Source organism: Salvelinus fontinalis, chromosome 31 (assembly GCF_029448725.1).
Source record: "Salvelinus fontinalis isolate EN_2023a chromosome 31, ASM2944872v1, whole genome shotgun sequence".
In the NCBI taxonomy this organism is placed as follows: Eukaryota; Metazoa; Chordata; class Actinopteri; order Salmoniformes; family Salmonidae; genus Salvelinus; species Salvelinus fontinalis.
In genome coordinates this window covers 30,362,570-30,374,451 of record NC_074695.1, presented here as the reverse complement: position 1 = coordinate 30,374,451, position 11,882 = coordinate 30,362,570, and the positions used below count along the sequence as shown (strand labels likewise).

At 42.5% G+C, this 11,882-nt stretch overlaps 1 protein-coding gene across 2 annotated transcripts; it reads right to left on the bottom strand.

The window, feature by feature from the left end:
- Positions 1–3,064: 3,064 nt before the first annotated feature.
- LOC129830026 (WAP four-disulfide core domain protein 3-like) lies at positions 3,065–10,023 on the bottom strand. Of its 2 annotated transcripts, XM_055892171.1 has the most exons (8): positions 9,911–10,023; positions 8,972–9,109; positions 8,344–8,481; positions 7,542–7,688; positions 7,106–7,243; positions 5,709–5,855; positions 5,274–5,410; positions 3,065–3,416 (listed from the first exon to the last, which is right to left on the bottom strand). In XM_055892171.1, exons 1-8 carry the CDS (start codon positions 10,011–10,013, stop codon positions 3,414–3,416), a joined length of 951 nt encoding a protein of 316 aa, XP_055748146.1. In that variant the 5' UTR covers positions 10,014–10,023; the 3' UTR covers positions 3,065–3,413. The 2 variants fall into 2 exon arrangements, with proteins under 2 accessions (XP_055748146.1, XP_055748147.1); XM_055892172.1 differs by lacking the exon at positions 7,542–7,688.
- Between the last annotated feature and the right edge of the window lie 1,859 nt (positions 10,024–11,882).

Below are 11,882 nucleotides of genomic sequence, written 5' to 3'. Positions count from 1 at the left end.
GCAGACGGATGGCTCAGATGGCGCTGGGGAGACGGATGGCTCAGATGGCGCTGGGGAGACGGATGGCTCAGATGGCGCTGGGGAGACGGATGGCTCAGAAATCGCTGTGCAGACGGCAGACTCCTGCCGGCTGAGGCGCACTGTAGGCCTGGTGCGTGGTGCCGGGACTGGTGGCACCGGGCTGGGGACACGCATCTCAGGGCTAGTGCGGGGAGAAGGAACAGGGCATACTGGACCCTGGAGACGCACATTAGGCCTAGTGCGTGGTGCCGGCACTGGTGGTATCGGGCTGGGAACACGCATCTCAGGGCTAGTGCGGGGAGAAGGAACAGGGCATACTGGACCCTGGAGACGCACATTAGGCCTAGTGCGTGGTGCCGGAACTGGTGGTACCGGGCTAGGAACACGCATCTCAAGGCTAGTGCGGGGAGCAACAACAGGGCACACTGGACTCTCAAGGCATACTATAGGCCTTGTGCGTGGTACCGGTACTGGTGGTACCGGGCTGAGGACCCGCACATCAGGGCGAGTACGGGGAGAAGGAACAGTGCGTACAGGACTCTGGAGACACACAGAGGGCTTGGTGCGTGGTGTAGGCACTGGTGGTAATGTGCTGGAGACACGCACCCCAGGGCTAGTACGTGGAGGAAGAACAGGGCTCTGGAGACACCCAGGAAGCTTGATGCGTGGTGTAGGCACTGGTGGTAATGGGCTGGAAACACGCACCTCAAAGCTAGTGCGGGGAGCAGGAACAGTGCGTAAAGGGCTCTGGAGACGCACCTTAGACCTAGTGCTTGGTGCCGGAACTAGTGGTACAGGGCTGGGGACATGCATCTCAGGATGAGTGCAAAAAGTAGGAACAGGACACACCGGGTTGTGAAGGTGTACTGGAGACCTGGTGTGTATAGCCGGCATCAAATGTTCCGGAACTTTAACACAAGTTTCAGGCTGAGTACGAGGAACTGACACAGGTGGCATCGGACAGCTAATACGCTCCTCAGGGAGAATGCATTGCATACTCTGCCAAACCAACAGCTCTCTCTCTTCACTCTCCTCCAATTTCGTCAACAACTCTTCGAATGTCTCATAATCTCCCCTTCGTTCACTCTCCTCCAATCTGTCCAATAACTCCTCGACCCACTCAGACTCACCCCTCAACTTCGCCGACTGCTCCAAGTGCCCCCCTCCAAATTTTTTTTTGTGCTGTCTCTTGGGCTTCCTCCCGTGTCGCCGTGCTGCCTCCATCTCTGCCTTGGGGCAGTGATATTCCCCTGGCTGTGACCAGGGTCCTCTCCCGTCTAGAATTTCCTCCCACGTCCAGGAGTCTTGACATTGCTGCTGTTGCTTTGTTTTCCGCTGCTTGGTCCGATGGTGAGTAATTCTGTCACGATCGTGTGGCGGATTGACGGACCAAAACGCAGCATTTGGAAAATAAGCCATCTTCTTTTATTTTAAAAGACGACGAAAAATAAACACGAAACACTTAATACAAACTAACAAAACAACAAACGATCGTGAAGCTAATAAACGTCGTGCACACACACAGGCTACAAACGTTCTGACATAGACAATTACTCACAACCAATGAGAGCCTATGGCTACCCTAAATAAGGCTCCCAATCAGAGACAACCGAAATCAGCTGTCTCTAATTGGGAACTCATTCAGGTAACCATAGACTCTCCTAGACAACTAAACATACATAGACAACGCTAGACACATGTATTCAACACAAACCCATATACAATACCCAACAACCCCTTTACCATAAAAAACACCCAAAACCAACAAAACACAAACATTCCCCATGTCACACCCTGACCTAACTAAAATAATAAAGAAAACAAAGAATACTAAGGCCAGGGCGTGACAAGAATGCTCAGTATATGGGGCATTGAACAGAATCAATAGAGTATCTATTTTGGTACTGTCCCTCGCTTGTTTTTGGAGTCATGTTCAGAAATCGTTGTTACCATGGGTACCACTTGGTGCACATTTGGGGATTTTGCCCAAGCACTACACAGCTGATTCAAATAACCAACTCTTCATCAAGCTTTGATTATTTTCATCAGCTGTGTAGTGCTAGAGCAAAAACCAAAACGTGCACCCAGGAGGGGCCCCAGGACCGAGTTTGGGAAACCCTGCCCTATGGTACTGCCCAGGGACACAGTGATTTAATGCAAAGTGATGGATTTTGGGCATGCGCCTGCCACGGAGGAACATCCAAATCTTCCACAGTTTGATGTCAGAGTAGCTCACCATTGTCCCAGGGAGCATTTGGACTACCTCCAAGTCATATCGCATCTCACGCACCAGAGCTGTCCCCTTTGTGTGTCCCAAGTTGTTTCCACCGAGATGGATGACTGTATTCACGGTCACACCTCGTTTCAGCGAGAGAGAATATTTCAGAACCCTTCCACTGAGAACTGCTTTGCTAAATTTCGGGCTCGTGTAGTCATCTATCTAGCCAGCTACATTGTGTAATCGCATAGTAAATATTTGCTTCAGTCTTTGTTTCCTTGCTCTCGCCAATTTTTTATGAGCAATGATCAGTAGGATTATGTGTAGGGATCATATCAATGAATAAAACGTACAACATTGTGAAGATTCACAAGGAGAGCATGTGTTAAACAGTATTATAAAGTGGGTGGTTCGTGTCCCGAATGCTGATTGGCTGACAGCCGTGGGATATCAGGCCGTATTCCACGGGTATGACAAATCATTTATTTTACAGCTTCAATTACGTTGGTAATCAGTTTATAATAGCAATAAGGAACCTCGGGGGTTTGTGGTATATGGCCAATATACCACGGCTAAGGGCTGTATATCCAGGCACTTGCTAAGAACAGTTCTTAGCATGGTATATTGGCCGTATACCATACCTCCTCGTGCTTTATTGCTTAATTATAATGTTCTACAATAAGGTTGCATGATCACCTTCCGGTGTAAAAACCATGTAAATTCAAAACAAAAAACTATGTTTAAAGTGAGAAAAGGCATTGACCTGAAGCCGGAAAATGAAGGATATTCACATGAGAGTCTCAAATAAACCCCTAAACAACCATGCACGGGTGTTCAAAATCTTGTTTTATTCAAATTCAGCAGTCCACATGAGTTTGTCAATTGACATACCGTCCATGAAGTTGGTCCAGATTCCATAAAAGCTATGATCATTTTTCATTTTTATTATTGCATAAAATCATCAGTTTTCAAAGACATAACTGTACTTGTAATAATTAGTATTTTCTACTTATTTCTTATAATTGTTAAGAATTTCCAATAAAGCTTCAATGGCTCAGTGCAGGCGTAGAATCAACATATCCGAAAACACTTCTGTTCCTCGGGCACTGGCCATCTTTGTAACAGTACTCGGCACACATGTAGGTCCCCTTGGGCAGGACACAGCGACCGGGCTTCACTATGGTAACAGAGAAAAAGCGGTCAGTTATACAGTAGAAACATACGTGTAATAGGAATTTCCAGGTTAACAATTGAGAAAAGCGGTCGCAGGTAAAGTCAATTAAATCTATCCATAATAAATTGATACATGCAAAAGGCAAAAAAAAAAATCCATATTGGGCTTTACAATCATTTACAAAAAGACTTAGAAATCTATTTCAAATTACAAAAAATAAAATGACAGTAAGGATCTTTAAAAGGAATGTATGTGCATGTATATGTAGCAGAAAAGCTGTAAACCCCCCCCCCCAAAAGATATTTGACCTCCAAAGCGGTGGAGGACACAGTTTATTACAATTTGCAACAGGGAGACACTTCCAGCACAGAAGCAGAGAAAATGTGTAACTGGCATCTTGGAGACATGCCCTTTACATTCTAATCAGACTGCACCAAATGTTCTGTAAACACCAGCTCTAGAGGCTTGTAGGAAGTCAAAACAAACAGGCTGTCAGCTGCTACAGAATCACACAGTGTTCACAGAATGTCATCAATACAATATAACAGTGAAAGATCAGTGTGTCCTCGGTCCTTGTACCTCAAGTCCGGCGTCAATCTCTATCAACAGATGTGAGAAAAATCCATAACATTCAGCATCAAGTCTAGTGACCATCAACTCACACCTTGAGTGTCACAACTAGAACAATGGAAATCATCCGTACACTGATTCTTTCCATTGAGGTCTAACTATTATAATGAGTTGGAATTCTGTTGGTGGCCCTTAACAATTGTCATCTTAATTAATGTTCTGTGAATTGCTGTATCATAAGAAACGTATGTTGCTACTCCTCTGAAGTCTCTGCCTGATATTCCCATATTTCCCTGAAATATGCATTTGTATCACTTTATCAACAACAACGTGTTATACACTGACTGAACAAAACATTATGAACACCTGCTCATTCCATGACAGAGACTGACCAGGTGAATCCAGGTGAAAGCTATGATCCAATATTGATGTAACTTGTTAAATCCACTTCAATCAGTGTAGATGAAGGGGAGGAGACAGGTTAAAGAAGGATGAAGGATTTTTAAGCCTTGAGACAATAGACACATGGATTATGTATGTGTGCCCTTCAGGAGGGTGAATGGGCAAGACAACAGATGTAAGTGCCTTTGAACAGGGTATGGTAGTAGGTGCCAGGCGCACCAGTTTGACTGTGTCAAGAACTGCAACGCTGCTGGGTTTTTCATGTTTAACAATTTCCTGTGTGTATGAAGATTTTTTAATTTTTTAATTTATTTGACTTTTATTTAACTAGGCAAGTCAGTTAAGAACAAATTCTTATTTTCAATGACGGCCTAGGAACCGTGGGTTAACTGCCTTGTTCTTAATGACTGATTTTTACCTTGTCAGCTCGGGGATTTGCTCTTGCAACCTTTCGGTTACTAGTCCAAAGCTCTAACCCCTAGGCTACCCTCCGCCAACGGTCCACCAACCAAAGGACATCCAGCCAACATAACACAACTGTGAGAAGCATTGGAGTCAACATGGGCCAGCATCCCTATGGACTGCTTTCAACACCTTGTAGAGTCCATGCCTTGATGAATTGAAGCTTTTCTGAGGGCAAAAGGGGGTGCAACTCAAAATAGGAAAGTGTTCCTAACGTTTGGTATACTCGGAGTGTATAGATGTTGCACAACATCTTGGAAATCTTCTTAATTTAGTGTCTCAGCTCTAAAGAGAGTGTATGTGAAAAATATATATCTATGTGTATGAAATGTACATTACAAGCTCCAGCTTTCTTGATTCCAGAGTAATGCAGCAATAATGAATGCAATGGATGTGTGTATCTGTCACTCTGGGACCATATCCTACCTGTGTAGGTGCAAAGCAGTCATGCCCACATCCATTGTGGCAGCATTTTTCATCATTGGGGCAGTCACTGTCATTGGAACATAACTCTGCACATATCCCTGAGCCCCATCGTCTACGAGGGCACACTCCAGGCTTTGCTTTGGGACAACACAATTTGAGCAGACATGTCAGGGAACACAACTTACCACAAAGAGACATGAACATGGACACAATTGGACTGAACCATTTTCTGAAAATCTGTCATATTTGTGTGGAGATGTTTACGATAAATAGGAATTTGTATTCGTGAAAAGATTGCAGACAATACCCCTAATATTTTTGTGTCTAATTAGTTTTGGAGACATTTGGCCACCATCATCAATGTTTCCCCCATAACACCCATGAAAACGCATGGCAGCCTTCTGAACACTGTTAATAAACTAGTCAGGTTCTTACTGAAGTCAGGTGGGACACACAAGGCATCAGAGTGAAAGACGCAGCATTTATCATCTTTAGGACAGTCCTCATCGCGGACACATCCCTTGTGTGACGGCAGGACTTTCAGAAGCAGCGGGCACTGACCTGCCTTCGGGAGGATCGGCACTGAGAGAGCAGGAGGAATAGGAAACAATTGGACCAAACCATTTTCTGAAAATCTGTCATATTTGTGAGGAGATGGTTACGATAAATAGGCATTTGCAGGAAGTCAAAACAGAAAGGTGGTGACATTGTCAGCTGCTATAGAATCACACAGTGTTCAACAATGTCATCAACACAGTACAACAGTGAATAATCAGTGTGTCCTCGGTCCTTCTACTGGGACCTCCAGTCTGGCGCCAATCACTATCAACAGATATGAGAACAATCCATAACATTCAACATCAAGTCTAGTGACCATCAACCCACACCTTGAATGTCACAAGTAGAACAATGGAAATCATGTGTATTACAGAAACTCTATGCTAAACATTGTGTTGATCACTCTAAATTAAATATGAGCTTTACTGGTCTAAAATGTTCCCATTACAAAATGTTTATGGTGGCAAATTGTCCGGCTGCACTGACTCTTTCCATTGAAGTCTTACTATTACAATGACTTGGAATCTTTCTAGTTCTATGGCTGGAATTCGCAGGGTCATATATCAACAAACTCTCATTCTCCCTTCAGAATTAGACGGTTTTGTACTTTTCTGCAAATGTCAAATGTTAAAGTGTTTTTGACACCCTGGGTTGCTCCTCCTGCTCAGCATACTGTAGTTCCAATTCTCCAAATGCCACATTTTGAAGTTAAGAGTTAAGGTTCAGGATGCAATAAAAAAAAATATATATAAAAAAAGCTATCTACAACTGGATTGAACATGAGACCTTTGGCTCCGGAGTCATGGGATGACACCTATCCATCACCTCTACCCAGAACTCCATAGCAACACCCAAGCCTACTTGATTGTAATAGCACTCACCGTTACCCCTAGTGGCTGGTTTTTGAAGACCCTTCCTGACGTAGTCAGGACATGGTCAGATGTCCCATTTGGAAGTCAAGTTTGAGCTATATGGCTGCATATATATATATATATATATATATATAACTCTAAAGGCCTACATGGCTCTCAGAAATCTTCTTAATTTATTGTCTCAGNATATATATATATATATATATATAACTCTAAAGGCCTACATGGCTCTCAGAAATCTTCTTAATTTATTGTCTCAGCTCTAAAGAGAGTGTATGTGAAATATTTTGATCTATGTGTATGAAATGTACATTACAAGCTCAGCTTTCTTGTTTCCAGAAAAATGCAGCAATAATGAATGCAATAGATGGGTGTATCTGTCACTCTGGGACCATATCCTACCTGTGTACGGTGCAATGCAGTCATGCCCACATCCATTGTGGCAGCATTTTTCATCATTGGGGCAGTCACTGTCATTGGAACATAACTCTGCACACGTCCCTACGCCCCATCGTCTACGAGGGCACACTCCAGGCTTTGCTTTGGGACAACACAATTTGAGCAGACATGTCAGGGAACCCAACTTACCACAAAGAGACATGAACATGGACACAATTGGACTGAACCATTTTCTGAAAATCTGTCATATTTGTGTGGAGATGTTTATAATAAACAGGAATTTGTATCTGTGAAAAGATTGCAGAGTATACCCCTAATATTTTTGTGTCTAATTAGTTTTGGAGACATTTGGCCACCATCATCAATGTTTCCCCCATAACACCCATGAAAACGCATGGCAGCCTTCTGAACACTGTTAATAAACTAGTCAGGTTCTTACTGAAGTCAGGTGGGACACACAAGGCATCAGAGTGAAAGACGCAGCATTTGTCATCTTTAGGACAGTCCTCATCGCGGACACATCCCTTGTGTGACGGAACGACTTTCAGAAGCAGCGGGCACTGACCTGCCTTCAGGAGGACCGGCACTGTGAGAGAGCAGGAGGAATAGGAAACAATTGGACCGAACAATTTTCTGAAAATCTGTCATATTTGTGTGGAGATGGTTACGATCAATAGGCATTTGCATTTGTAGGAAGTCAAAACAGAAAGGAGGTGACATTGTCAGCTGCTATAGAATCACACAGTGTTCCACAATGTCATCAACACAATACAACAGTGAATAATCAGTGTCCTCGGTCCTTCTACTGGGACCTCCAGTCTGGCGCCAATCACTATCAACAGATATGAGAACAATCCATAATATTCAACATCAAGTCTAGTGACCATCAACCCACACCTTGAATGTCACAAGTAGAACAATGGAAATCATGTGTATTACAGAAACTCTATGCTAAACATTGTGTTGATCACTCTAAATTAAATATGAACTTTACCGGTCTTATATGTCCCCAATTGAAAATGTTTATGGTGCATATATATGTATACATATATAACTCTAAAGGCCTACATTGCTCTCAGAAATCTTCTTAATTGAGTGTCTCAGCTCTAAAGAGAGTGTATGTGAAATATATTGATCTATGTGTATGAAATGTACATTACAAGCTCCAGGTTTCTTAATTCCAGAGTAATGCAGGAATAATGAATGCAATGGATGTCTGTCACTCAGGGACCATATCCTACCTGTGTAAGGTGCAATGCAGACATGCCCACATCCATTGTGGCAGCATTTTTCATCATTGGGGCAGTCACTGTCATCGGAACATAACTCCGCACACGTCCCCACGCCCCATCGTCTACGAGGGCACATTCCAGGCTTTGCTTTGGGACAACATAATTTGAGTAGACATGTCAGGGAACACGACTTACCACAAGAACATGGACACAATTACACTGAACCATTTTCTGAAAATCTATCATGTTTGTGTGGAGATGTTTACATATAAATGTTAGCTGCTACAGAATCACACAGTGGTCACAGAATGTCATCAGTACAATACAACAGTGAATAATCAGTGGCAGCATTTTGGAAATATTGTGTATTACATAGACTGTGTACGCTAAATGTTTTGTTGGTCACTCTAAACTAAATATGATCTTTAGCGATCTTACATTTCCCCATTACAAATAGGTTTATGGTAGCAACTTGTCAGCCTACACTGACTCTTCCCTTTGAAGTCTTTCTATTACGTGACTTCTTAATTGAGTGTCTTAGCTCTAAAGAGAGCTCCAGCATTCATGTTTCCAGAGTAAAGCAGCAATAATGAATGCAATAGATGTGTGTATCTGTCACTCAGGGACCATATCCTACCTGTGTAAGGTGCAATGCAGACATGCCCACATCCGTTGTGACAGCATTTTTCATCATTGGGGCAGTCACTGTCCTTGGAACATAACTCTGCACATATCCCTATGCCCCATCGTCTACGAGGGCACACTCCAGGCTTTGCTTTGGGACAACATAATTTGAGCAGATGTCAGGGAACCCAACTTGCCACAAAGAGACATGAACATAGACACAATTGGACTGAACCAATTTATGGAAATCTATCATGTTTGTGTCGAGATGGATTTGACAAATATGCATTTGAATCTCTGGAAAGTTTGTAGGCCATACTCCAAGTAATTTTGTGTCTAATTAATAGTTTTGGAGACATTTGTCCCCGATCATCAATGTAACATTGTATGTTAACTAAAATGGGCTGTGCAACTGGTTACATACAGACACACAAACAGTGCTTTTAAGATGCCCAAGTAATCATTTATAGTTGAATGAACATATGAGACAAGTTGACAATCACATCATTATATGTTGACTGAGTTGTTGCATACGTTTTCTCAAGTTGGAGCTAAGTTTGGGCCAACTAAAAATGTTAAGTTCAGGTAACACTTTTATCTAGAAGTTGAATAAACTGAAAAAGGCTTTGGAACCACTTACTTCATAATAATTTGTTGAAACAACTAGAATTGTTTTTACAGTATATGCGTAAAATGGCCAAGGGTAGGCTGGATTGATTCAAAGTCATAATGGCTGGCTTGTATTTCTTAGTAAGGTAGCAACAAAATAGGTTGCAAAGGGGCAATGCACAATTATAGGCTATTGTTTATAACCACTTAGGTAGGCTGTAACAAGTGTGGCAGGCTAAGTCAAGTGTAGCAGGCTTCTTCAAAAAACTCAGCAAATTGTCACAGTTTGTTTCATGAAAAATAATGACAAATAATGCAAAGTAGGCTAATTAGAACAACTCACCTGTAGATATGCCTCCCGTTTCTGCAGCAGAGACTATTTTCAAATGTACAAATGCCAACAGAGAAAGAACCAAAGCACAACGCGCTGACAAATTCATGTCCATGCTGACTTCAAGACTGTTAGAGCAATTGCAGTCCAAATCAATTTCATAGCAGAGGAGGAGACCATAATATGTATTAACCTTAGATGACTAAGAGGGGGCGTTGCTTTGAAGCCACCGCACAGCCATTTTGGAACTCCTCCTTCATTGTAAAAAAAATAGCTATAGAAATGCATCTATTTGAATGCATCTACATTTGTTTTTTGACAAATATATTCTATTACAGACACCTTAATGCATACATGAAAATGATATTAATTGAACTGAACATGAACATTTTATATTTTGAGAGTGTTAATGTTAATGCCCCCACCACAACAAATAATTACATGAAATTGTGTCCTTGAAACATTTTATTGAAATATTGTAGAACTCCATTCATTCCTATGGAGGACTGCTCTTTCTGGGGTGTGCCAATGTGGCGGCCTGTGGCTTCAAAGCCTCTCATTGGCCATTACACAGCATCAGCAATCCAGGGTTTATACACATCATTGGGGAGAGACCATAGAAAAGATGAATGCACAAGGAACAATGCACCTGCAGGGTCCCTATGCCCAACAATTTACATTCCGAGTTCGGATCCGAACACTTGCTTAGGTCACATGTAATGACAATAATTAAAAAGGATATGGAACTTGTGCCTCTGGGGGTACTCTTGATCCAAAAGTGGTCCCCCAAATGGACAGTAATATTGTTCAGAAATTAGACCAAAATTTGATGTAAACAATTAACAACTAAACGTCCATAGTGTGTCTTCAACTGAGTGTGTAGTTCAATGACTGAATGCATTTCTGTTAAACTGCAGGTGAAAATCCACAATGTATAATGATTCATAACGAAATGTTTCAAAGTACAGTATGTGGAGAATTATAACACTGTTGATGGGTTGATTTTTGGGCAATGGTTGGGCTCTGTTTACATGGTATATGATTTTTACTTGTAATTCATCTTAAGAAATAGGCCTATACATGTCCCAAAATAACTTTTTTAATTTCTATCAAAGCTTTTCTCTCTCATCTGTCAAGTTCATGATGGGCAGACCTATACGCGTTTATCATTTTACTACACTGATATCTTGCGGCTTAGAGCGGACAACTATTTGGCGGAATAAATAAATGCTCAACATTGGATTTTCTTACATTATTCTCTCACAATAACATTGTAGGACTATACACATCACATTCTATATGACTGACTGTTAACCTGTCTCCTACCCTTCATCTACACTGATTGAAGTGGTTTTAACAGGTGAAATTAATAAGGGATCGCAGCTTTCACCTGGTCAGTCTATATCAGTCTATGTTCATAATGTTTTGTACAGTCAGTCTATAACACGTTGTGGTTGACAAAGTGATTAGCCATTTGATTCGCTGTTCAGGAGTCTTATGGCTTGGGGTAGAAGCTATTTAGGAGCCTCTTGGACCTAGACTTGGCGCTCCGGTACTGCTTGCCGTGCGGTAGCAGAGAGAACAGTCTATGACTAGGGTGGCTGGAGTCTTTGACAATTTTTAGGGCCTTCCTCTGACACCACCTGGTATAGAGGTCCTGGATGGCAGGAAGCTTGGTCCCGGTGATGTACTGGGCCGTATGCACTACCCTCTGTAGTGCCTTGCGGTCGGAGGCCAAGCAGTTACCATACCAGGCAGTGAACGAACCTGTCAGGATGCTCTCGATGGTGCAGCTGTAAAACCTTTTGAGGATCTGAGGACCCATGCCAAATCTTTTCAGTCTACTGAGGGGGAATAGGTTTTGTCGTGCCCTCTCCACAACTGTCTTGGTGTGCTTGGACCATGTTAGTTTGTTGATGATGTGGACGCCAAGGAACTTGAATCCTGCTCCACTACAGCCCCGTCAATGAGAATGGGGGCGTGC

Coding starts and splice junctions, on each gene's coding strand:
- LOC129830026 (XM_055892171.1), bottom strand. CDS start 10,013: ATGGACATGAATTTGTCAGCGCGTTGTGCTTTGGTTCTTTCTCTGTTG. Junction 8,482..8,971: donor CTGCATTGCACCTTACACAG/GTAGGATATGGT, acceptor GTTGTCCCAAAG/CAAAGCCTGGAATGTGCCCT. Junction 7,689..8,343: donor CTGCATTGCACCTTACACAG/GTAGGATATGGT, acceptor GCTCTCTCACAG/TGCCGGTCCTCCTGAAGGCA.